Genomic DNA, 24,888 nt, shown 5'->3' with positions numbered 1-24,888 from the left:
AGCCGGAGAAGGTAGAGACGTTACGGCGCCGGTGCCGCGCACGGCAGAGCAACCAACTCCGGCGAGGACGCAGCGGCCTACGCCTATTTAAACCTCGCCGGTGCTCGCCGAGGCGGCGGACTCTCTCACCGGCGAACGCGGAATCGGAATCTGAATCGGGCGGTGGGGGTGGAGGGGAGGGATAGAGGGGGTTTGACGAGAGTGGAGAATGCCGACTCCGGCGGCGCTGCTCCTCACCGCGGCCACCGGCTCGGCGGCGCTGTCGGTGGGCGTGGCGGCGGTGGGGCCCAGGGCGCCGTCGCTGCTTCTGCGGTCGGCGTCGGCCACGAGGAGGGCCCCGGGGCGGGCGAGGCCGACGAGGATCCGCGCCGCGGCGGCGATCGGGGGAGAGTTCGGCGGGCTGGCCCAGCGGCGCGCCCTCGCCGGGGAGTTCATCGAGCGGCTGCGGAACGTGCTGCCCGGGGGAAGCTGGTGGCGCCTCGAGGACGGCGAGGAGGCCGGGGGCGGCCGCGCCGAGGCCAGCGGCGCCACGGCCGCCTCCGCGCTCAGGCGGATGTGGGCGCTCGTCGCCTCCGACCGATGGGTTGTCTTCGTCGGATTCGCGTCCCTCGTCGGCGCTGCGGTAATGGCGATTTCTGGGTTTGACCTCTGCTGCTGCAGAGTTCTCGTTGATGGGTCTAAAACGCGGTGACGTGTGGTTGTGGTTGCAGCTCGCGGAGATCGCGATACCCCATCTCCTCGCAGCGTCCATCTTCTCGGCGCAGAACGGAGGGGCTGTGTTCTACCGGAACGCTAAGCTTCTGGTTGTTCTGTGTTTGATTTCCGGAGTGTTTAGGTCAGTTATTGCTTCTTTGCTTTGTTAAAACTGTGCTTAAGTCGTGAACGCGATCATTAGAGAAGCCAACAAGTAGGTGATGCTGCATTCATCGGAAAAACCAAAGAAGTTGGTAATCCTGCATTTTCAAGCATGCATTCTGTATTTCTGTCCACAATACAACTGTACCTGATCACATTGTTGTTGTGGTGAAAACTGAAAAGGTCGTTAGACGTTTAGGTCCATAAGATCACTTCCATGGATGGTGTGGTTGACAATGTAATATCATATAATGTGTTGGTAGTCCAAATCTAGGGCAGGAATGGAAATGCTTTGAGCTTCAATGGGTCTGAATATTGAAAATCTTCTATTATGCTGATGAATCGATTTGGTAGCTCATGGCACTATAGGGTAGCATAAATACAAATTTCTACATTTACCAGTGTCCTGTCAAATGCACTATAGGCATTTAGCAAGATACTCCGTAATCTGCATTGAAACCAAAATTGTTTGTCTTCTGCATGTTTTTTTTTTTTTTTGTGAAAAATCAATTGTGGTTGCTTACTAGCTGGTATCCAATTTTGCAGTGGTGTGCGAAGCTGCTGTTTTGGTGTTGCAAACATGATATTGGTAAAACCATGTTAGATTTCTTAATGTAACTTTCCAAGTTTATTCCTCACGATTGCCCCTTTGTTTGACCAGTCTCTAACCTTCATCATCTGAAAATTTTCCGTAGGTCAAACGAATGAGAGAAATGCTGTTTGATTCTATTCTTTCTCAGGTAAAACAAAAGGAATAAAAAATATTACTGCTGAAAGAAATTTCATTAATGTACATAAAGTTTTCTGTTGTTTTACTTTGGTTGACCCAAGTATGAAGCTTTTAACTGTATTTTAAATTATGCTAGGACATTGCTTTTTTTGATGAAGAAACTGTTGGTGATTTGACAAGTAGGCTTGGTTCTGACTGCCAGCAAGTGTCACGAGTCATTGGCAATGATCTTAATCTTATCTCACGCAATTTGCTTCAGGTGAAAAGGTTGTTTAGTAGTCTTGTATGAAAATGTAACCAGTAGCTTCAAAAACTCACGTACCATTTTGTCACTTTATTTCAGGGTGTAGGCGCACTAATTTATCTGCTAGTCTTATCTTGGCCACTTGGAATGTGCACTATGTTGATTTGTGCGACATTGTCGACCATTATGCTAGTTCATGGACGGTAAAAACCTACTCTTATTTACCTTGTATATTGTCTCTCCCTTTTCTGTGTTAGCTGTCTTTCATATTACATTACCTGAGTAGTGAAAGTTCAAGGAAGCACCACCACGTTTTTATTTTGTTGCTTAACACCTGTGATCCATGCGAGAGAAATCATTATGATACTGTGATTAATAGGTATCAGAAAAGAGCAGCCAAATTTGCACAGGAGTTCACTGCAAGTGCCAACAATGTAAGTTTGTACTCTTTACAATAAGCTACTTCCTCTGTCCCATGGGAAAAATCCCTTATATTTTTGGATGAAGGTAGCATTTCATAAGGCAAAGTTTTCATCTCAGTTTTCACATTAAACTAAATCAGGTTGCTCAAGAGGTGATAAGTTTGGTTCGGACAGTACGGGTTTATGGAACAGAAAAGCAGGAGTTTAAAAGGCAATCTCTACCTCCCTCTCTCTCTCTCTCTATCTCAAACACGCTCATACATACACACAAAAACAAAATCTCACGATGCCTTGTACTCTGATAGATATGCAAAGTGGCTAGATAAGCTATATGATGTAAGCTTTCGGCAAACAATGGCTTATGGAGGCTGGAGCTTGAGTTTGAACTATCTATACCATTCTACTCAGGTAGTTTGATGTTTCTGTTCAATTCATAATGATACTCCAATCAGAACATATTTAAATTAGCAATTTTGTAAAATATAAAATGCCTGGTTCTGATATGAATTTGTTGTACCGTTGATGATGTATTCTTGCAAATAAGCTTTGTGTAGGTCATTGCAGTGTTGATTGGAGGGATATCCATCATGGCTGGGAAGCTAACTGCTGAGCAACTGACAAAATTCATACTCTATGCTGAGTGGCTAATTTTGTCAACATGGTGGATTGGAGACAACTGGTCCTCTCTGATGCAGTCTGTTGGAGCAAGTGAAAAGGTCTTCCGTTTGATGGATCTACTTCCTAGCAGACAGCTTAGTTCTGAAGGCAAGAAAATAAATTGCATGTTACAAGATACTGTTGTAACCTGATGTCTGATTTAGAATGGCTAGTTGATTTTTTTTTACTTGTGGTTGTAAAATTGTTTAGTGATCTAAAGTACGTCACCATTGCAGGCCACAGGTTACAGAAGTTGGAAGGCCGGATTCAGTATGCCGATGTATCATTTTCATATCCATCAAGACCTACGGTATGATTACAGTGCTTTTATGGATACTTCTCTGTTGAGGAGTGCCTGTTGTCACCCACCAAAAAGGGAAAAAAAGAATACCTGTTTATGATCCAGCTGATCTAACCATAATATTCATTTGACTTTTGACTGAAAACCAGTAGAGTGAACCCTAAAGCAGAACAATTTCATAATTATCATATTTGTTATGTAAATAAGAGGAATCTTCTGTTACCTTGTGTCCTTATATTATTGATCTCCTTTTTTTTAACAGGTACCAATTCTGGGTGGATTGAATCTAACACTTCATCCAAATGAAGTAGTTGCAATTGTAAGAGATAGAGAACACAGTTGCTTTCTAGTTCTCTCCCTATGTGTGTGTGTTGTGTAGAAGAACACAGTTGATTTAATTATTTCATACTTCTGAATTCTCATTTCTGACTAACAAACTGGCTGCATTTATATGAAACTTTTAAAGGTTGGTCTTAGTGGAAGTGGAAAGAGTACTGTAGTTAACCTACTACTTCGGCTATATGAACCTACAGATGGGCAAGTAAGATAATTTCTGCGTCAAACTATTGTCTGTGCCACATGACCGCATGCAGTCGCTTCAAAGCAAACCAGTTGGCTGGTCTGAAGTTATGTTTTGTGATCAATGCAGATATTAGTAGATGGTGTCCCACTCAGTGAGCTTGACATCAGATGGTTCAGGGAAAGGATTGGTTTTGTTGGACAGGTTCAGATCTAACTCAAGGCTCTGCTACCACTAGAACTTTTGTTGTATTAAATAGCCACATATATTGGTGTGTGCAGGAACCTAGGCTATTCCGAATGGATATTAGTTCTAATATTAGGTATGGTTGTCCAAGAGAAGTTAGCAATGAAGAAGTGGAGTGGGCTGCAAAGCAGGCATATGCTCACGATTTCATAATGTCTCTCCCTGATGGTTATAACACCATTGTCGATGATGCTCTTCTTAGTGGAGGCCAAAAGCAACGCGTTGCTATTGCGAGGGCCCTTCTTAGGGACCCATCCATCTTGGTATTAGATGAAGCCACTAGTGCACTTGATGCTGAGAGTGAACATTATGTGAAGGTAACCTCTTCATCAAGATATTTGACCAATTATGTACCTAGATATAAATACAATGTGCCTATGGGCGGCTTGCTGATTCGCTCCCTCCTGCTTTGCTAGAATGTAATCACAAAGTTTAGTACTGATCCTAAGGCTAGAAGAACCGTGATCATCATAGCTCACAGGTAATGTATGCTCATACTGCAGTTGTTTATTTTGAATTTTAAGATTTTAGTTGACACAATCATTTCTCTTGTAGACTATCTACAATTCAAGCGGCTGATAGAATTATCGTGATGGAAAATGGTAATATTGTGGAGGTATGTTTTCGGCCGCTGTTGCTTCACTGAAAACGCAAACCAGAACTAATCTGATCCTACTATACACATGATATGATGTCATTCAGATTTCTTAAAGTTCTTTTGTGTGGTATGCAGGATGGAAACCACAGCGAGCTTATTAATAAGCACGATGGTTTGTATTCCAGATTAGCTAGGCGACAAAACGACGCCCTCGATTAGTCCTGAATTCACAGAGATTGGTCTACTCCACACCATTTTTTTTCAAGTGGAACGGCAGGCAAGGAGAGTTCTTAGTAATTGGTGTATTCTTTACGAGTGACCCTGACCGTGGTGGCCAAACAGGTGAAACTGGATAGTTTACAAATGATGATAACTAATCAAACTAAGAAGTTGTTTCCCACCATAAAACGGGTCGGTAGTATGGAGGATCCGGGAACCTGTAACTGCAAATGATTCTTTACAGAAGTCAAATAGTTATACATGTCATCAGGCGCAACCTGTAATACAAATGTATAGGCATTCTGATCAGAGTCAAGACCATCGGAAATCATAACTTATATACTCTGCAGGGAAAGTTTACTCCAGTTTTGACAATTTGCATAGAGCATTACACTGTATACTTATTTCTCAAATTGTATACTTACAATTTGTATACCTGTGTGACCGTGTCACGATAAACAGACATTATTTTTCGAAGTTGCAGGTTGCAGCGAAGGTGTGTTTCCAGAACCATATGGTCTGATGAAATGGAGCACGCGAATGCCCCCGTGCAAAGTTTAATCATATCTAAATTCTGAAGTCACCGTTCGTGATATCATATGGGCCTCGGGATTAAGAGTGTTCATATTCTGCATATGGAACTCAATTTTTGCAAAAGGCATACTATGCATTTGCAGAATAAGATATTATTAATTCTATCATCAAACATACGTCTATTGAGAACACATCAGGGCATCATCATACAAGAAGGTGAGGTCCTACATTCTAGCTCCAGTATTCTTAACCCCCACAAAACTGAAATCGACTCGTCCCTCGTAACTCGAAGTTGCTCAAGAAAAATGGTCAGAATATCAAAGCGAAGGTGCTAAAATAAGGAACCTAAGCAACTTGTGACGCTTGAAAATTTTGTGATTCGGAATACTCCTCTTTGGATCGTCCTCTCAAGCAGTCTTCTGTTTCGCTGACGTGGAGGAAAGGTAAGATAGAGCCCTATGGCCCACAAACACAAGGAAGACACCAAGGAAGCTGAGGTACTTCAGGGTTGTGAAAAGATCCAGCTATTACAACAAGAATGAATGTCAGCGCCAGCAGAAACCTTTGTTAATGCAATTATGCTTTACCAACAATGAACGGTACTAACCTTAATCCAGAAGAGAACGTAGAGCAGCAGCACTGCTCCAATTCCAGCATGGAAAAGTGAGGCAAATGCTGCGGGTGCTGGCAAGGACGGGAAGTTCTTCAAGTTTACCCCGAGACGCATAAGCTGCAAACGAATGCCACAAGCATAGACAACATAAGAGTGACACGTTAGACTAAACAAAAAAAACTGCAAAGGAGAAATGAAGAAACACACATAGGAGTTGTTGACCCACCCCAATCAAGAACCCAACAATAGGCAGAAGCGTGAGGCCCGTAAACGCAAATGAGAGTTCCTTGGGTGGCCTCTTCTCTGGTGAACGGAATATGTGCGATATTTCCTTCTTCGGACCAAATTTTGAGAATGGATCAACAGCCTGGGCCGGAGGCTTTGGGGCTTTTTCTGGGGCCTCAGGCAGGTCCAATTCAATATGGCCAAGGGCTCGTAGAAATGAATTCTCCTGAGAACAAAAAGAAATCAGCAAGGGCAACAAAACGGGAATGAGAGTCCAGTAACATGGTTACATACCATTGCAGCATCACCAACTGCAAGCTCCAGGTCATATCTTCCAGAAAGGTAGTAGAATTTCTCCACCAAACCAAGAAAGTCCTATGACAAATTGAACAGACACGTAGGAACACTTGTTACTGACAAATCCCATGATATTATAATCTGTGGTAACATGAGAATGTCTTTGTATAGTAGCAAATACAGGCTGAATCCAAGAAAAATACAGGAAGATCCATCCCCGCTATATTATGTTGAAACATATATAAATAAATCAGTTGTTTATTTCAAGGCAAAATTTGCTACAGGACACTCGAAAATCGTGTAATTGGCTGTGAGACACCGCAAAATCTGGGCTTTGCCCACGGACACTATGAAAGTTGTGAAATTGGCTGTGAGACACTGGAGGCAATATTTTATAATTTCCGAGATAAAAGAGGTCAGATAATTTTCTAAAAGACCAATCTACCCCTGCGCAATTGGCATGCCGGCATGGCATGTGCGCACCGCGCCTCGCCGCGCACAGACGCGAATAGGGCCGTGCCTAGCGCGTTCCATACAGAGAAAATCTCTCGCTCGTCTTCTCCGCCTGCGCTCCATTACTGCCTTTGGCTGCTTCTTCCTCCTTGATCCTGCACGGTGACGATGCACCTACTGTTATAATCCACTCAGATGCTAATTGGTCTATGGCACCAGGAAATATTTGTCACCAAAGGACAACTTAATTAGTTGATTAACTGACGACTGTGCAGAGAACGTGCCCTTCATTTGGCAACTGAGATCCGCCGTCCGCCGCTATCGGCTTGAAACCGCCAGACCGCGCACTTGCCGTCAGGACTCGTCGGGTTTGCCACAGGGATCGATTTACTGCGTCATCATCACAGCTTCAGCGGCCGCCGTCGTCGCCGTCCTCAACACCGTCGCTGGCGCCGAAACTGCCTCCGCCGGTGCCGGCGGCGGTGCCGCCACCGCCGCCGGCACCGCCGTCGCCTAGGGTTAGGGTTCAGGACTGGGAAATCGGGTTGGGGAGGGAGATGGACAGCTGGGCGCAGGGGTAGATTGGTCTTTTAAAAAATTATCTGACCTCTTTTGCCTCAAAAATTATAAAATATTGCCTTCGGTGTCTCACAGCCAATTTCACAAATTTCGTAGTGTCCGTGGGCAAAGCCAAGATTTTGCGGTGTCTCACAGCCAATTACACGATTTTCGGGTGTCCTATAGCAAATTTTGCCTTATTTCAATGTATATGCTATGCACATGGTAGTCTTTTTCTTCAAATCTCAACTTTCACCAACAGTGTTCATATAAATATGGCTGACATCAAATTCAAATGGTGCTGGTGGCCATGTGTTCTAAAGCAAACCAAGCTACATAGCCTAGCTATTCCTTTCCACATTGAGAAACTGCTCTGTATATAACTAGTCTCTGGATAATGTAATGCATGGACAGGAAACTGATGATGACGTAGCACTCGAAAACATAGAACAAGCTGAAAAAGATGAGTGTAACTAACTGGGGGATGGGGTACTCAACTAGAACAATTTTAAACTGCCTTGCAGAGCCTGGTACAACAAATAAATGCTCAACCTTGCTTTCATCATGCTTTAACTTGAGGAACACCTGAAAATTGATTTGCTCAATGAAGTCAGGGAAAGAACCATAGTGTTCCACTGGGAAAAAAAGGGTTAAATTCTAGAGCAACCTGGTGAGGTTTAAATGTCTTCCCGAGTGGTGTACTCAGTTGAAAAGATAACCGCAACTTCTGCAGATGGTTTGCAGAAAGAGAAACACTAGTATCTTTCTGCAGATCTATCCTGAAATGAAGAAGCTTGAAATATGAGACATATAAAGCAGGCTTTCCCGCTTCACAATTTTCATGCAATTTTATATTAACTAAATCAGAATATTAAATAGATTCACAATCACAAAACAACAAAAGTAAACAAGTTAAAAATAGCAGGAAAATCTCCAGACATATATCAGGGAAATGAAAAATAAAAACTAAGTAATTTTGTAGCACTTGTCTGCTATTCCAGATGAGAATGGAACTCTTTCAGTGGCTATATACTTAAGAAAGCAGATGAAATTTCTTCAGTACAAGGTTGGCAGCTTGTCTTTTTTTAATGTAGCTCTAACTTTTTTTCTCTCTTTCTTTTTTTTTAAAAAAAAATGGAAGGGAATCACATCGTTAAACAATTTACTTTTGAACAGACTCCACAGTCCCAGCATCATTATCAGAAATTCCGATTTCTGCCTTATCAACTTTGATCAATCCTGTGACAAAGATCGCCTCAGTATTTGTCCCTCCAGTAGCATAAATAGTTTCATGTTCTTGTTCCTGAAGAGAAATCTGGCGAGAAAAAAAAAAGGCTTGTCAATTACTATTATCATAACACAAACAAACTAATACACTTTACACATACCTCAAAAACAAGCGAGTACTTCCCAACATCTATTTTCAATGGAGCAATATCCAGGTAATGAACATTGTTATCAAGGTCAAACTGAAGTTCCTGATATCAGAAGTAAAAGGGTTTTAGAGGATGGCAGCTGGGAAAAAGACAGGCATAGAGGAAGTTCCAAGAGGTAGCCACTAATCTTGATTCTACCTTGGTTTCAGTAGTGATGACCTTAGAGTCAGAGCCCAGCACTTGTACAAGATTCACTCTGAGAGGAGGTGCAGCAGATCCAAATACTGTGGTGACTTCAACCTGAAAATGCCAAGTATTTACAAACTGGAGTTAACTTATATGGACTAAAACATTACAAAAAAAGGAAATCGATGAGAAACTATTGTAGATAAGGTATACTTTATACTAACTGTAGACATAATCGAGTAATAAGAAAAATCTAGGTGTAGAATATAATCTAGAAGGACAACTGAAAATGGCATGTGAGTTACTATAACAGCTTTGCTGGTTCAAACTTAAAATATGATATGAGTTAGGAATTAAAATTTTACAATTAAATGCAGTGCTTGCAAGTTGAATAATATGGGATTTCTCCCATCATAACAGTCACTTTTGCAGTGTTCATATAAATGTCAATTCATCACAGCACATATCAATCGAATGCTCATTCATACAGAGATTCACACTCAATCCTAGTAAAAATTTTATACATCTGGCAAAATCCAATATATTAGCAAGTACTAATCACCTTAAGCTGGTCTTTGGAGGTCAGCGAAAATACTTTGGAAGGAAGTGAAAGGACCAGAGGAACAAATACCCTGCAAATTGTAGATAAGAAATAAGCACAAAAGGCTAACAGTGCACTAAGAAACATTTACATTTTTGAAAATATATTAAGAAAAGGGCAGAAAGAGGTGTCACTCAATATATTACAAAAAAGAATAAAAGATGCATGCCAATTGAAGAAAACAAATAAATAATGACTTGCCTATTGTTTTCCAAGAATGATAATGACTCAATCTGGTTAAAGCAATCCTTTGCGCTACCTGGTAGCCCTATACCAAGAAAAAACTTCGCCAAACCCAGTATTTTCTCACCAGGGATCTGTAGATTAAGTGCAGCTACTTAACAAAAGCTTTTACACATAAATTTATTGAATGATTATTACAAGATTGATGCAAGAAAGCTCACATTCAATTTCCCAGAAGCAACAGCTGCAAAAGAGGTGACACCCCTTACTACTGAAGCAGATGTTGTTATAGGGCCCTTGTATTCGGCAGCATCAACATGCTTCTCGTCAAAGTAAAATGTCCCATCATCTGCAAATATACCATTAGAAAGTATTCATTCATTATATTTTGTATTTGTAGGTGGGATGATTCCTACTAATCTTTCAAAGTAGGCAAGGTAAATTTCCTCACTTACTACGCATAAAATCAAAATATGAAAAATAAATTGTACTGGCTACTGTCACTTATCTAAATCTCATAGGTTTTGTAATTTGGAAGCTGATACCATCAGGGTAACTTTGCAGCACAAACAAAAGGTTATAGAACATACCATAGCTCTTGATCGTGTCAAATAGCTTCACAATGTCATTTTTCACCACAGCTATCTGTTGTCATGATATTTTAATAGAAGAAACAGGAATCAGTACAAATTTGCAACACCATGCTAACAGGCAATGACACATACGAATGAAGAGCACCAACAAATTGTATGAAGCAGTGCTACACAAAAGATAACACATAATCACTAAAATAAACTATGAAAGTCATGGTACATAGAATGCCATAGTGGCATGGTTGAATCTCTTTTAAAATCACAGACAAGGTTGATATATGTTCAAGGTTTCAGATGAAAGATTGTCGCACCTAAAGGAGGATAGTTGGGGAGATACAACATTACCAGATTGTTGTTTTCTTGTGAAATTAAGCACTTCAAACTTTAATGAACTTGTATTATGATATTTAGCTATCTATGGTCATCGATACTTCTTTATCAGTTACAGAGGTAATATAATCTATAAGATGAGTGCTATATATGTTCTCCATCCATTCAAAGCCACTTCCCTATTCATGGTTTTATAACATAATTTACACCATATGAAATTACTGGTACTTTATTATTTAGGTCAAAGGAAGAAAAATCATATAGCTATTGCAAATCAAGTATATATACTAGATACTCAAGTAGAGAGGATGCACACACCATGGATGAGTCAACTTCCGAATCTGCCAGTGAAATAACTGCAGACAATGCTTCTAGTGCGATACCTGTAGAAATACATTATGTTAAATATCAGTAACAAAAAATATGCAACCCAATTGCAGTAAAGATCTTCCCATTAAGTGGTGAATGGTGGTATAGAAAGCTTCACAGAGATAGAGGCACTGATTACTAATCCACTATTCAACCCTATAATAACTTAAATGAGTCTCAAGAAATTAAACAGTGAACAGCAATAAGCACACCCTCTAATACAAGGTCAGATCAACATTAAATTTATGTTTACAGGTGCCAGAAATATTTTAAGTGTTACAATTTAATAATAACTGTTACCAGCAGCAAACGTGCTCGATTCAGCGCTGTTAGTGTCATAACGCCATCTTCCGTCACTTTGGCTAAGTGCCTAAACGAACAAAGACACATCTCAGCAACTCTAATTTTAAAATAAAATTCTGATGTAAATTGCAGAATGTAAACAAGAGAAAAAAACGCAAAGCTATAATGAACTGTTGTCACCTTAATTGCGTGAAATGTGTTATCTGCATCAGGTAAAACAACATTGTGGCCTTGTTCCTGAAGCAAACAATGCAAATTCATTAATGGACAGAAAAGATCAACCAACTATCAACAAGTGGAGATGAGCAAATCAAACAAACAAGTATAAACTAGTAGTGAATTCAGCGGAGTAACCTTGATGCTGAGCAACCCTCCCACAGAATAGTAGAGTTCCAGCAGCGAGTTAGTGTCCTTGATCACAGCCTTAAGCCTCGTAGCGACATCCTAACACCAATAACACAAGTGTCACCATGCCATCAAACAAGAAAACCCCATTGGCATCAACAAGATCTGTTAAGCTAAGCTAAGACCCACATCGTAAACTCCGGAATCAACACTGCACTTGAGGACGCCGCTGATCCGGGCCGCGTGGAACAGATCCTTCGCGGGCGACGATGACGAGGAGGCCAGCTTCTCGGCGGCGAACTTGCACGCCTTACCAATCAAGCCCTTGTCCTTCTCCACCCCGAGTATCTGGAACGTCCTGACCGCCTCATACGTCGTCTCCAAACTGCGCGAATGAACAGACCAAAACGCAAGTAAGCATCCATAATTCTCAAGCAGGGAGCCCCGCCTCGGATCGATCTGGAGCTGAGCTCGGTGGCGCGCGCGCAACTGCGCCCGGCGTGGGACAAGCACTCGAGATCGGGACACTGTCGACTTACTCGCCGAAGGATCCGTCGGGGGAAGCGGCGAAGAGCTCGGCGGCAGCGGATCTGTGGGCGTCGGAAACCGGGCGGACGGCGGAGGCGAGGGGAGCGACGGCCACGGCGGCGATGACGAGGAGGAGGAGGGTGGCCGAGGCTGGGAGACCCCCGGCGGCGGCCATGGCCGCGGCGGCGGCGGGTGGCGCGGCCGGCGAGAGGAGAGGGGGGGAGGGTGTGTAGGGTTTAGGAGACTGGGTGCGTGGGAGTGGCCAGATCTGATGAGAGGTTGAGGGAGGGAGACGACTAGAAATATTTTCGCTCGCCCCCCGGTCAGCAGCCGCCTCGACGTCTGGACTCCGGCCTCCGGGGAGGAGGAGAATGCTTTGAGATTGGTGCTCTGGTTTAGCTTTGAGAGCAGGTACAATAGAGTTATAAACCAGCTATAATCATATATCGAGAAGAAGAGAGAAGAGAGAGAAGAAAGCGGACTACAGATTTGTAGCCGGCTACAACACGGATTCCAAGACGTTACGTGTGTATGAGAGGTGGGACCGGGTATTAATGATGTAGTATATTTTTATAGTTAACTATTATATAAATGGGCTAGTATTAATGATGTAGTATATTTTTATAGTTAACTATTATATAAATGGGCTATTATATTAGCTATAGATGATTTGGAGCCAACAGTTAGCTATACTATTAAACTTGCTCTCCTGTTTGGGCCAATCTTTTCACTTATGCTTATATTTATTAGTCAAAATTTGAATTTTCAATATTAAATTTTGAGGTTATTTTATTAAAGTTTACTTTTTAGTATTTACTTTTATATCACTAAGAACACGTATATAAAATTTTTATTCACAAATTACTATTCGTTTGTAAATATATCGTTTGGCTTATTCCGCGAATAAACGAAACGAAGGGTCCGTTAGTCTCTGCCATTTGCATGATTTTCAATTTGTTTTTCCTGATCTTTCATTTTATTTATACGAGCGAATTACACTATAGCTAGTTTTTATTACTCATGTTACGTGATGGACCATGTTTCTACTAGGTTTTTCACTTAACAGCATATAAGATTACACTTGTTTGCAGCTTGGACCAGGGTATAGCGATATGGGCTTTTGGCTACCAGCCTAGCTCAAAATCATGCTCGGAGCAAAAGAGTGAACATGATCTCGTAGAGTGCATTTAAGGTTCACGTTGACAATGCCGAAACAGATGGTGCCTTTGGCGTGAGTTGTAGACTGGTATTTAACCCCTCACCGATGTGGTGCCACCGTGCAGGGTGCCATCCACTTCTCGGCATTCGGACACATCCAAACGACACTGGTTTCTTCTGCTAGCGAGCTGCATCATGAAACTAAAGGTCAGACACCCACAAAGGAAGTGAGGATGTGTACTTTATGCATCTGTGCTATATACTAGACATCTTTGTTCCTAGCACCCGCTGCTTCAATTCAAATAAAAATACCATCACATATCTCCTAGTAACATGCCAACGGTTATTGGAGGTTGGGGCAACAACTTAGCATGCAGATATGAAGCCATTTACTCATCCAAAATGTATGTTGGCTACAGCCTCCTCTGCTAACTTCACTAGCGCTGCCAATCCCATCTTTCGTGTGCGTGATGTTCGAGACTCGAGTTTAGCGCATATGTCTCACGTTGGACCAAAGCCAGCGTGAAAGTTCAATTCTCTTAGCCTTTATTGTCCCCTATTTTCAATTGCGGTAAACATAAAACAACCTATTAAAAAATTTCAAGGTCATCCGAAAGCTTTTTATCATTTGAAACGCAGAAATCTTATACAAAGAAAAACTATATATTTCCTTCGAGATTCTTGTGAAATGCCTCCGATGAGACCTCAAACTTGTCTACTATTCTCCTGGGCCACTATGCCGAGTATTTGTAGCTCGAGGACTACCAGGCCATCCAGAGCCCAAGCAATGGCCGCGTACAGTGAAAGGAATAAGTTCACTTCGTAACCCTCAAAAGTGATCGAAATTTAATCCGTGACCCTAAACCACAAAACCGGATATCTTGACCCCAAACTCTTGAAACCGGTGCAATTTGACTCTCTCGGTGGTTTTAGAGGGCAGTTTCACACTGACGTGGCGCCTACGTGGCGATATTGACCGAGTCTTCGTTAGTACGTGGCGTTGACGTGGCACTTACGTGGCAGTCGAATTAAAAAATATGAGTAGGACCCATTAGTCATTCAAAAAAAATGTGGGCCCACTGACATGTGGGGCCCCTCCTTCCTTCTACCTCCTCCTTCTCTCCCTTCTCTCTCTCCCCTTCGGCCGGGCAGGAGGGCAGCGAGAGCGAGCGGCGGCGGGCGGCGAGGCCGGAGCTGCGGCGGCGGGCGAGGGCAGGCGGTGATTGGCCATCTCCGGCGCCCTCGACGGCGACGAAGGCTAGGCGAGGCGACGCGGATCGAACACCAGCGCAGCTCCAGAGTTGTTTCCTTGTCGCGATCTCGTTTGTTCGTATCCTTTGCTCTACCTCTCGAATTCGTGTTGTTTGCTTGTCGTGATCTCGTTTTTGTTCTTGCTAGTGGCGATCCGTTCTTCTCCCTCTGTTTCTTCCTTGACTTCTCGCCGGCGGCGTGGTGTGCACGCGGCAACCAGAGGAACCGCGACCGCGAGCGCGCGCAGGCGCGGAAGCCCAACGCCAAGGACCCCCAGGACGGGCTCACCTCGGAGCAGCGCCGCGAGAGGTCTGTTTGCTCGGTGTCTCCCGATTCGATCTCCCTTGTCCCCGGCCTGACGCGGGGTTCCAATCTGCGGGTTCTTAGATCTTCGAGTTTGGATTTGACGCAGGGATAAGAAGGCACTTGAGGAGAAGGCCGCCAAGAAGGCGGCGCAGGCCGCGGGCGGCGGCGGCGGTACCTCCACGGACAACAGGAGTAAGGCCGGCGGTGCAAAGAAGTAGCCGGCACCGCCGTTTGTACGATTAGTAATGCCTTATAAGCTTTGTACCTCATGCATCTGCGGATTCCGGGCTCCCCCGCCTCGCCTCGACCTGGCTCCCCCCTTGCCGGAGACGACGACCTCGCCGCCGACGACACGGATGGCGGATTGCTCGAGCTCCCCTTGGATTTTCTCTCTCTACCTTGGAGCCCTCGCCTGCCGCCGCAGCTCCGGCCTCGCCGCCCGCCGCCGCTCGCTCTCGCTGCCCTCCCGCCCGTTGGCCGAAGGGGAAGAAGGGGGGAGAGAGAGAAGGGAGAGAGGGAGGAGGAAGGAGGACTGACATGTGGGCCCCACATGTCAGTGGGCCCACATTCTTTTTGTGTGAATGACTAATGGGTCCCACTCATATTTTTTAATTCAACTGCCACGTAAGTGCCACGTCAAAGCCACGTACAACGAAGACTCGGTCAATATCGCCACGTAGGCGCCACGTCAGCGAAACCGCTCTCCAAAACCGCCCAGGGAGTCAAATTGAATCGGTTTTAAGAGTTTGGGGGTTAAGATATTTGGTTTTGTGGTTTAGGGCCACGGATAAGATTTCGATACCTTTTGAGGGTCGCAAAGTGAACTTATTCCTACAGTGAAAGGGAGATGCGGCCCATTACGAGTTTACGACATGGCCCAATCACACGCGGGGAAAGTTGCGTGAGGGACTTCTCATGCGTACGAGCCGCGTCGCGTCTCCCCCCCCCTCCCCCAAGGACCATGACACGTGGGCCATAGCAACCGACCTAGCCCGGCCCCACACGCTTCGCATCCTTACCCATCAAAACCAAACCACGGGCCTCCTCACCCCGCCGCACGCCGCCTTCCTCCCAGATCCAAACCTCCCTCGTCGTCTCCCCTTCCCCTCCTCCTCCTCGACCCCCACGGCGGCGGCGCCACCGGACTCCGGCGAACCCTCGCGCGCGCGCGCACGCACCGAGACGTACCGTACCGGCGACATGAATCCCTACGACCTCCGCTACGCCGACCCTTCCTCCTACCGCGACAGGCGCAGGTACGCTAACCCTAACCCTAACCCTAGCTTAGCTCACGGCTCGATGTGGATCTGCGTTGAGATGGGACTGAATCGATTGGTTTGGTTGTTCCGTGCAGCGACCTTGCCGGGGCTCCCGTGCTCGCCGCGTCGGCCCCCGCGGCCGCCAACCCCTACGCCGCCGCGTACGCGCCCGCGCCGGCTGCTCCCGTGGCCCCCGCTGGTGGCGACTTCTCGCGCTTCGGCGGGAGAGGCCGTGGTGGAGGCGCGGGCGGCGGTGGGTGGGGTAGAGGTGGTGGTGGTGGTGGTGGCGCTGGCGGATACCGAGGCGGCGGTGGGAGAGGAGGTGGAAGGGACGCGCTGGACTCGCTCTCCTTGCCGAAGCCTGACTTCCGGAGCCTTATACCCTTCGAGAAGAACTTCTATGTGGAGTGCCCCGCCGTGCAGGCCATGTCAGACATGGATGTGTCGCAGTATCGTCGCCAGCGTGATATCACTGTTGAAGGCCACGACGTGCCCAAGCCGGTTCGCTACTTCCAGGAGGCCAACTTCCCAGGTTTGCTATTTCAAATCGGGGTTCTGTTAACTGTTATAGCAATCTGTATCTCTGGATAATACGGCAACATGTCTTGGATGAAATAATCGTTCTATTTTTTTTTCATTTTTTAACAGATTACTGTATGCAAGCAATAGCCAAGAGTGGATTCGTAGAGCCCACGCCTATTCAGTCACAAGGTTGGCCAATGGCTTTGAAGGGCAGGGACATGATCGGTATCGCACAAACTGGCTCTGGGAAAACACTATCTTACCTTCTCCCTGGGTTGGTTCATGTTGGTGCACAGCCTCGACTAGGTTTGTTTCTGTTACGGAATTGATGTACGTGCTCTCTATTTTAAATTGTCAATTGAATGAATGCATTGTAACGGGTGCAGAACAAGGTGATGGCCCAATTGTTCTGATCCTTGCTCCTACAAGAGAACTGGCTGTTCAAATACAACAAGAATCTGGCAAATTTGGATCATACTCAAGAACTAGAAGCACTTGTATCTATGGTGGAGCACCTAAGGGACCACAAATACGTGACCTTAGGAGAGGTATTTGTCCCATCTTACCGAAAATAATTTTGGACATAAGGTTTTGTAGGCTAAGTCTCTTGCGTCTACTTCCAGGGGTTGAGATTGTCATTGCAACACCTGGTCGGTTGATCGATATGCTGGAAGGTGGTCACACTAACCTGCGAAGAGTAACATACCTCGTCCTGGATGAGGCTGACCGCATGCTTGACATGGGTTTTGAGCCCCAGATTCGTAAAATAGTGGCACAGGCATGGCTTGTTTTAGAATGCTTATATCAGTTCTGGTGTTTTGGCTAACTCTCCATTTTTTCTATTGTGCTAAACGTTTTTGTTGTTAATAGATCCGGCCAGACAGGCAAACCTTGTATTGGAGTGCCACTTGGCCAAGAGAAGTAGAATCCTTGGCTAGACAATTTCTGCAGAACCCATACAAGGTGCGAATAACTTGTGCCATCGCCATGCCATCTTTTGAAAAGTATTTTTGTGTTCTATTATTTTCTTTCTTGGTACTAACATTTTGCACATGTCGTAACTCAGGTAATCATAGGATCACCTGATCTGAAAGCTAATCATTCCATACAGCAAATTATTGAGGTCATATCTGAACACGAAAAGTATCCCAGGTATCTACTAATAACACTATTATTTACAAAGTTGTACCATGAGCTGTTCCTCCAACTAAAAATTTCCATGAGTTAAGTTAATGTTAACTTGTTTCTTACAGACTCAGTAAACTTTTATCTGATCTAATGGATGGAAGCAGAATCTTGATATTTTTCCAAACTAAAAAGGACTGTGACAAGGTCACTCGTCAACTTAGAATGGATGGATGGCCAGCATTATCTATTCATGGTGACAAAGCTCAAGCAGAAAGGGACTATGTTCTGGCAGAGTTCAAGAGTGGGAAAAGTCCTATAATGGCTGCCACAGATGTAGCGGCACGTGGTCTTGGTATGGTGACTTGTTTGAAAATTAGAATTAGGTTGTAGTTCCAAGTGCTCAAGGATGATAAGTCGGAGGGCTGTCAGCTGTTTTTGGTTGAGTGAACTGAACTTGTGGATTGATGGTGTATGCAAGGTGCCATCATGTCAGAGGTAGATCGTCTTTTCTCCTGTTTATTTCCCTCGAGAGTAAGCGATGGCAGTGTTACCAGGGCACTTCAACCTAATGTTGACATTTAGTCTTGGTTAGGAATTATTTGAAAATTACTTGGCTTTTGGTCTTTCACTCTTAGGGGAACTTATCTTCAGGTAGAAATATAGAATCGATGAGAGTCTATGGCCATTATCATTAGCACTATTTTTTTTTTCATCTGTTGACCTCTAAATTTGTTTTGTATTTTTATGTTTGAAAATTTAGAGCTCTAGGTGCTTTCGCTTTCAGGCCTGTTAATTTTCCTGCGCTAAAATTCATATGGTTATATGAATCTATTCTCTCCTCAAGGAATTACTTTCTTTTGCATCTTTAGTTATTTATTATTCATGTGTTACTTAGTTCCCTTTTTGCTGTGGACTTGTGATCTCGTAGATCTATGTGTGGCTTAACAACAATTTCAGCTCGCATGCATGCATACATGAAAATGTCTACTAATTATTATTTGTCTAAGTCACTAGTGTAAATTCAACTAAATTTACAAATGAAGTAATTTAGAAGTGTGGATCTCGCTGTTATGCTTTCCCTTGTTTTCCATGAATTTTTAGAAGTTTATATGCTGCTATTTTAAACGTGTGCCCTGGTCTTATCACTGCCAACTGGTCCCAAGATGTTTGTAGAGCTATTGCCTACTACTGTATTGTTCTTGACAGTGTGAAGTGTGATCCTCATATTGACCTCTGATGCAGCACCTTAAGCATTGCAGCCTGTGTTGGAATTGGTTACAGATTTTCATTGGGTTCATTTGGATAGTTATGGATACTGGTATGTTATTGGATAACTTTCAGTATTGTGAGTTAAGGCTGACAGATCAATCACCATCATATCCACATCCAACAGTTATTGATGCCCAGTTCAGTTTTTCAGCCCCTTCGACTTGTATTAGTTGTAGAACTTGAAAGTGCATCCATGGGCAGTTTTTGTTCTTCGGCTCTGGTTCAAGCCATGCGCTGACTTCTATGGAGATCGACAATGTTGATATCCCAGTTTGGTCTGCTGTGGTCTTCAGGGCAAAAGTATTATCTTGATTACATACTCATCATTTTCTTGTTATTTTTGCAGATGTCAAGGATATTAAGTGTGTGATAAATTTTGATTTTCCAACAACTCTTGAAGATTATATTCACAGAATAGGTCGAACTGGCCGCGCTGGTGCTAGTGGAACTGCATTCACCTTTTTCACACTCTCCAATGCAAAATTCTCCAGGAATCTTGTTAAGATCTTGAGGGAAGCTGGCCAGGTTGTGAATCCAGCGCTAGAATCTATGGCTAAATCTGCCAGTTCTATGGGAGGTAGGTGCCTCTCTATTTCAGTTTTTCTTTTGGATAGTATTATGTTATTTCCTTATTTTCTAATCGATTTGTATCTGTGTTTAGGAGGCAATTTCCGGTCAAGGGGGCGTGGTGGGTTTGGTAACAGATCTGGCTCAAATAGCATTCCCATAAGAGGAAGAAGGCCATACTGAGGGCGGCAAAAAGATTAAAACTTTTACTGTATACCGATAGGTATTAAATGCATTCTTTGGTAAATTTCCTTTGAGATTCCCTCGACTGCTTGATTGACATAAGTCAATTTTCATTGATTGGAGGTGGAACATGTCACACGAATGGCCAAATATACTTATCCAACAGCGTAGGATATGTGTTCCAAGTTTAGCTTCGACTTGGAGAATGGTTTGTCCAGTGTTATTTTGACTATTGAGGCAACGTCCTCGTGCGGTACTGGTTATTGTTTACTATTGTTGGGTTACTTGAAAGAACAGTTTGCTCCATTTGTTATCTTTTTAGTATCCGGGTTATTGTTTACTATTGTTGGGTTACTTGAAAGAACAGTTTGCTCCATTTGTTATCTTTTTAGTATCCGGTATTATTTGTGCTATTGCTATTCATTTTTTGGAGCAACTTGAGTTGCGAATGATAGGGAGGCTGTTTCAGTTGATCTATGGTGCTATTCAACGGTAGTGCTTCATGCAACAACCTTTACACTGATATATAACTTTGAGAGATGTGAACGTTAGTGGTGCATGTGGAAAAAGGAGCGGGGAAGATGTATACCATTTTCTCTCTTTGCTTGACAATTTGGAAGTTATTAACGTCCTTGGTTAACTTTGAACGATAAAAGTACGATAGCAATTTTAAAAACGTACTCTCTCCGTTTCAAAATATATGCATTCTCCGTTTCAACGTTTCAAAATATATGCATTCTCTGTTTCAAAATATAAGCATTCTCTGTTTTAAAATATAAGCATTTTCAGTATAGTGTCAAATCAAACATTTTTAACTGAAAAAAACAAAAAAAATTAATCATGTAAAATTGATATCACTGGATTTGTTATTAAACAAACTATTATACTATTTTTTGTTTAAAATATATTACTTTTATATATATATTGTTGGTTAAAGTAGTAACTCGGAGACCGTGTTAGAGTGGACGGATTGATGTTTCTAAAGGAAACTGAACCGGATATGTCGAGACGAAACATAACACATGAATATACGATTTTTTCTTTTTGAAAAACTGCTGCTATAGTAAAAGAGAACTGCAGAGTAAGAGTGCTCGTTCAAAGAATTCAGGGAGGACTTCTTTAATATTTAAATCCTATAAAAAATTTGTCCTATTCGATTCTTTGAAATGAAGGACTGAAACTTTTAAACCCTATGAAATTTCTGACAAATAAACATCAATTTTAGAGGAAATTTAGCGACAACTAAACTCTTTTGAATTTTTTAAATCTATTATTTTATCCAATTTATATATTTTTCATGTGATCTATTGAAACGATCATTTCTGCTTTTTAAATTCTACTATTTACGCTTACATTTTTTTTTTCAATCCTAGGATGATCGAGGGGTTACTGGGCTTACAGGCCCATTCGGTAGCTCTAAACAAAGTAGCCCAGGAAGCCTAGGTGGCCCAATAGCAACAAAACGGCAAAGCCCTAGCCTCTTAACAGGTCCAGCGCGCGCGAGCATCCTCACCCGCCGCCGCCGCCGTCGTCCACACGACCTCACCGCCGCCTCCTCTCCGCTCTCCGGCCGCCGGTCGCTCCGCCAACCCGACCCTCTCCCCTTCGTGGTGGAGCCAACCTTAACCATCCTACTCCGCGCGGGGCGAAGGCGTCCGGCGGTTGCAGGAGCCCGATGGACAGTGGCGGCACTGCCAGTCCTGCCGGCGTCGCCGGCGACGGCGCTGGTGGCCGGGGTTCGGTCTTCCGCGGAGATGACGCGCCGAAGCTGCTCGCCGCGTTGAAGGAGATGAAAGAAGGGCTCGACCTCGTCACCGGCAAGGTCAAGGCGCTCACCCGCAAGGTACTCCCACTTTCCCCTCCTCCTCGTGAGTTGCCCCATCTCTCCCGCTTCTTGGCAAGATGACAGCGAGCTTCATTCCGCGTTTGATGTGTGGGTAGGTCAAGAAGAACCAGCTGCCGACGGCGGATGGGATTGGGTACCTGGAGGCAAAGCACCACCTGCTGCTGAGCTACTGCCAGGACATCGTCTACTATCTCCTCCGCAAGGCGAAGGGGCTCTCGGTGGAAGGTCACCCCGTCGTGCGGAGCCTTGTCGAGATCAGGCTGTTCTTGGAGAAGGTGTGCCAGAGCCCTCCTGTACTGATTTTTAAGTTTCATGGCTCAATTTTTGTTGGCTAACATTGGAGGGTGCTGTGTTGAATTGGATGGATTTTAGATTCGTCCCATAGACAAGAAGATGGAGTACCAAATCCAGAAGCTCACCAACGCCGCGGATAGCGGAGCTGCCCAGGAGAAGGTGCTAAATGCAGAAGCAAAGAGTAAGGATCAGCCTAAGGATGATGAAGACCTACTGAAGTATCGGCCGAACCCTGATATGATGGACTCTAAGATCGATCCTGCGGGGCAGGTTGTTCATCTCCCCTTCCACTCCACAAACAATTTCACTGTTTATTTTTTAATTTTCACTTGCTAAGTGGTCAGATTTGTTCTTGTGTGCACCTGAAATTACCTACCTTCTCGAAATTGTAGAAATTGTATTCGTTGATTTTTTTTTCTTTTTTTGGATATCATTAAATCAAACTTGACATCTAGCTGGTACTTTAGCCCAACGATGAACCAATAGTTCTTAAGTAATTGTCAGCTAGGCTAAGCCTGGCCATGCTTCTTTCGTGTGTTTTTGTAGTATAGTCCTCGTCTGGAATTAAAATTAACTACTATTAGTCCACACCTTGGTAGAATTATGATATATGGATACTTATGATGTAGTATTTCTTGACTTAATTTATAAAATGGTGATTTATTTATCTTGTTTTTTATATCAGCGTTGGCTTAATTCTAATGCTTGCTTCTATGGACATACTAATCGCAGTTAAATATTTTCTTATTTCTTTCATATTTGGAATTACTTGAGAATATATGAGTGCACTATATCCGTTGACACTGAACTGTTTATCTGTTTGTTAGAGCATTATTGATCATTTTTTAGTTAGTTTGACATGTTCATACAATTATTTTTGCTGATGTACATCCCTGACTTCAGGACAACGATGGCATCTATCGTCCACCAAAATTTATTGCTGCTACCATGGATGATGAGGATAAGCGCCATAAACAAGCTTCAAGGAAAGACAAAACATTAGCGCGAATGGCTACAGAAAGCTCTTACTTCAAAGAGATTATTGATGACGCTGCTGATAGACCTGAAGAGGTTTGCCAGTTATTTCATTTGATGCACTAGCAATTTGATTAGATGTATAGTTATATGATTAGTGTTCTATGTCCACCTGAATAATCATCTGTATTATTTTGCAGTTAAAGGAAACAGCAGGTGATGAAAGCAGGGAATTTACAAGGTATATGCGGCAGAGAGAGTTGCAAGAGAAACAAGAAGAGGAGCTGTTCACTCGAGCTCCGCTGACAAAACGTGATAAGCAGACGGAGAAGTGGATGAGAAAAGAGCTTCACGGGTATGTGGAGCTGATCTTCTGCTACTATCCATTATAAAATACGTAAAATTATGTGCAAGTATAGCTTAAAGCTGAGGTTGTCCGTTGGGATTTCCAATATACCCAACCTGTGTATGTAACTGATCTTATTTTGAAAAACAAAACAGGCTACGGGGCCTAACAGATGGATTCGATCTTGGAATTAACATGTTCGTCGATGGAGACAAGGATAATGATGTCGGTTCAACCGAACCCCATTTCAAGAGCGGAGGTCGGAGAAAACACCATAAAGGCAAGAGGAAGAGGCATTAGTGAACCCACAGATGGCGTTTCACACAGCAATGTCACATTCAAAACCAAAATTTTGATCTGTGCGAATTGAGTAGTATAAATGAGTGATTTTCTTCGGCATGAGAGCCATGTTGGTTAGAATCAGCAGGTTTTGTGCATCTATCTGTCAACTTGTTCTTCAGTACGCGGTTAAAAGATATTGATCGTCGATACTTAAGTCAATTGGTAATCTGTCGTTATGATTTTGTTTGTAATCCTGTGACTCATGATCATGCCAATTGCCAGATAGTGTTTCCGGAATCCTCCTGTACCACATTCTTGAATAACCGCTTGGTTTAAAACCAACGGCGGCTGGTCAGAAAATGACTGCTGTGAATGATTTCTTCTTCCTTTTTTATGGATGCTGGAAGGAATCTGAAATGGGCGATGCATCGCATAACTGATCACATACACGTCTGGATGTGTTCACCATTTCCAAACTTTGGTTCCTCTTTTCTCCCATCACACCTGCGAGCATCTTGAGGTCACCATCCCAAGTGCAGTAATAATGCGGTGCAGGGCGGAACGCAAGTATATATTCCCACTAACACAAAGGTAGTACAAAGGATGAGTATATTCTTCTTACCCGACCGGTGACTTATTTCGAATGTGACCTGCAAATCTCGATAAGTTCATTTACCAGCGGTAACATGGAAATGCAATTTTGCATCAGGTTAAAAGGCAGCTTAGCTAAGCCACATGAAATGGAAAATGCTTACATGACAATAGTTTTTTAGCTAGTAACAAAAGGGTTAATTAAACACCAGGGTTCTATTTCAGCTATTTTGAGAACCAAACAGAGATGCCCGTTGTATTATGATTAATTGGACCAATTGGTTTCGATGGAATATTTTATTGTTCTCTAACAATTCATCCATTGTACCTTTATTATCAAACCTAACTAATATACTTCCCAAAAAAAACCCTAATAAAAGTATGTTTTGTTTTAGAAACTAATGAATGAATAAACATATTATATATTACCTCTGCCTGCATGGTCCATGTACCATGTTCAAGATTGGCTTTCTCCATTTCCTCTATTTTAGCACGAATCTTCAGGCGCGCCTTCTCGTGAGTTGATACTCTGAAATCTGAACATATGTACACGACAGAAGTACAGAACACTTGCTTGCACAGATCCATGATTGGCTGGTTAAAACTCAAAATCACCCACCATTCC

At 43.4% G+C, this 24,888-nt stretch overlaps 5 protein-coding genes across 8 annotated transcripts; 4 read left to right on the top strand and 1 right to left on the bottom strand.

Moving 5' to 3' along the window:
• On the top strand, positions 1-5,167 carry LOC4324312 (ABC transporter B family member 26, chloroplastic). Its single transcript, XM_015758160.3, has 18 exons — positions 1-622; positions 711-835; positions 1,402-1,444; positions 1,551-1,595; positions 1,722-1,844; positions 1,929-2,032; positions 2,209-2,263; positions 2,392-2,462; positions 2,557-2,659; positions 2,806-3,016; positions 3,145-3,218; positions 3,472-3,528; positions 3,676-3,750; positions 3,859-3,933; positions 4,011-4,292; positions 4,392-4,456; positions 4,531-4,591; positions 4,709-5,167. Exons 1-18 carry the CDS (start codon positions 209-211, stop codon positions 4,790-4,792), a joined length of 2,067 nt encoding a protein of 688 aa, XP_015613646.1. The 5' UTR covers positions 1-208; the 3' UTR covers positions 4,793-5,167.
• Positions 5,168-5,438: 271 nt separating this feature from the next.
• LOC4324876 (dolichyl-diphosphooligosaccharide--protein glycosyltransferase subunit 2-like) lies at positions 5,439-12,649 on the bottom strand. The gene is made up of 19 exons (NM_001428166.1): positions 12,298-12,649; positions 11,948-12,143; positions 11,768-11,857; positions 11,594-11,650; positions 11,411-11,480; positions 11,060-11,124; positions 10,409-10,463; positions 10,040-10,167; positions 9,837-9,952; positions 9,597-9,666; positions 9,047-9,148; positions 8,861-8,950; positions 8,639-8,787; positions 8,140-8,251; positions 7,971-8,057; positions 6,459-6,539; positions 6,166-6,390; positions 5,934-6,056; positions 5,439-5,850 (listed from the first exon to the last, which is right to left on the bottom strand). The coding sequence occupies exons 1-19, from the start codon at positions 12,459-12,461 to the stop codon at positions 5,734-5,736; spliced, it is 2,097 nt and encodes a 698-aa protein (NP_001415095.1). The 5' UTR covers positions 12,462-12,649; the 3' UTR covers positions 5,439-5,733.
• A 1,457-nt stretch (positions 12,650-14,106) lies between these two features.
• On the top strand, positions 14,107-15,618 carry LOC107281119 (uncharacterized). Its single transcript, XM_026025648.2, has 3 exons — positions 14,107-14,770; positions 14,843-15,004; positions 15,108-15,618. Exons 1-3 carry the CDS (start codon positions 14,529-14,531, stop codon positions 15,217-15,219), a joined length of 516 nt encoding a protein of 171 aa, XP_025881433.1. The 5' UTR covers positions 14,107-14,528; the 3' UTR covers positions 15,220-15,618.
• A 438-nt stretch (positions 15,619-16,056) lies between these two features.
• Positions 16,057-21,616, top strand: LOC9271802 (DEAD-box ATP-dependent RNA helicase 30-like). Of its 4 annotated transcripts, none has more exons than XR_010739190.1 (11): positions 16,057-16,257; positions 16,356-16,792; positions 16,909-17,088; positions 17,169-17,330; positions 17,406-17,560; positions 17,653-17,745; positions 17,849-17,934; positions 18,036-18,405; positions 19,526-19,756; positions 19,841-19,969; positions 20,053-20,235. XR_010739190.1 is itself a non-coding variant. In XM_066307302.1 (11 exons), exons 1-10 carry the CDS (start codon positions 16,202-16,204, stop codon positions 19,927-19,929), a joined length of 1,716 nt encoding a protein of 571 aa, XP_066163399.1. In that variant the 5' UTR covers positions 16,057-16,201; the 3' UTR covers positions 19,930-19,969; positions 21,303-21,616. The 4 variants fall into 4 exon arrangements, 2 of the variants coding, with proteins under 2 accessions (XP_066163399.1, NP_001411503.1); XM_066307302.1 differs by lacking the exon at positions 20,053-20,235 and adding an exon at positions 21,303-21,616 and having other exon boundaries at positions 18,036-18,262; NM_001424574.1 differs by having other exon boundaries at positions 18,036-18,262; positions 20,053-20,249.
• Positions 21,441-23,921, top strand: LOC4324874 (neuroguidin). The gene is made up of 6 exons (NM_001424575.1): positions 21,441-21,772; positions 21,871-22,050; positions 22,148-22,339; positions 22,973-23,140; positions 23,245-23,399; positions 23,546-23,921. Exons 1-6 carry the CDS (start codon positions 21,605-21,607, stop codon positions 23,688-23,690), a joined length of 1,008 nt encoding a protein of 335 aa, NP_001411504.1. The 5' UTR covers positions 21,441-21,604; the 3' UTR covers positions 23,691-23,921.
• Positions 23,922-24,888: the final 967 nt, after the last annotated feature.

This window comes from Oryza sativa, chromosome 1 (genome assembly GCF_034140825.1).
Source record: "Oryza sativa Japonica Group chromosome 1, ASM3414082v1".
NCBI lineage: Eukaryota > Viridiplantae > Streptophyta > Magnoliopsida > Poales > Poaceae > Oryza > Oryza sativa.
Note: the sequence above shows the minus strand (reverse complement) of the source record. Positions and strands in the feature narration are given on the sequence as shown.

Coding starts and splice junctions, on each gene's coding strand:
- LOC4324312 (XM_015758160.3), top strand. CDS start 209: ATGCCGACTCCGGCGGCGCTGCTCCTCACCGCGGCCACCGGCTCGGCG. Junction 3,934..4,010: donor GGATTGGTTTTGTTGGACAG/GTTCAGATCTAA, acceptor TGGTGTGTGCAG/GAACCTAGGCTATTCCGAAT. Junction 4,592..4,708: donor AAAATGGTAATATTGTGGAG/GTATGTTTTCGG, acceptor TGTGGTATGCAG/GATGGAAACCACAGCGAGCT.
- LOC4324876 (NM_001428166.1), bottom strand. CDS start 12,461: ATGGCCGCCGCCGGGGGTCTCCCAGCCTCGGCCACCCTCCTCCTCCTC. Junction 11,125..11,410: donor ATCGAGCACGTTTGCTGCTG/GTAACAGTTATT, acceptor GTATTTCTACAG/GTATCGCACTAGAAGCATTG. Junction 6,391..6,458: donor CAGTTGGTGATGCTGCAATG/GTATGTAACCAT, acceptor TTTTGTTCTCAG/GAGAATTCATTTCTACGAGC.
- LOC107281119 (XM_026025648.2), top strand. CDS start 14,529: ATGTGGGGCCCCTCCTTCCTTCTACCTCCTCCTTCTCTCCCTTCTCTC. Junction 14,771..14,842: donor TCCTTGTCGCGATCTCGTTT/GTTCGTATCCTT, acceptor TGTTCTTGCTAG/TGGCGATCCGTTCTTCTCCC. Junction 15,005..15,107: donor TCGGAGCAGCGCCGCGAGAG/GTCTGTTTGCTC, acceptor GATTTGACGCAG/GGATAAGAAGGCACTTGAGG.
- LOC9271802 (XM_066307302.1), top strand. CDS start 16,202: ATGAATCCCTACGACCTCCGCTACGCCGACCCTTCCTCCTACCGCGAC. Junction 17,935..18,035: donor GAACACGAAAAGTATCCCAG/GTATCTACTAAT, acceptor TGTTTCTTACAG/ACTCAGTAAACTTTTATCTG. Junction 18,263..19,525: donor TGTAGCGGCACGTGGTCTTG/GTATGGTGACTT, acceptor TTATTTTTGCAG/ATGTCAAGGATATTAAGTGT.
- LOC4324874 (NM_001424575.1), top strand. CDS start 21,605: ATGGACAGTGGCGGCACTGCCAGTCCTGCCGGCGTCGCCGGCGACGGC. Junction 21,773..21,870: donor TCAAGGCGCTCACCCGCAAG/GTACTCCCACTT, acceptor ATGTGTGGGTAG/GTCAAGAAGAACCAGCTGCC. Junction 22,340..22,972: donor AGATCGATCCTGCGGGGCAG/GTTGTTCATCTC, acceptor CCCTGACTTCAG/GACAACGATGGCATCTATCG.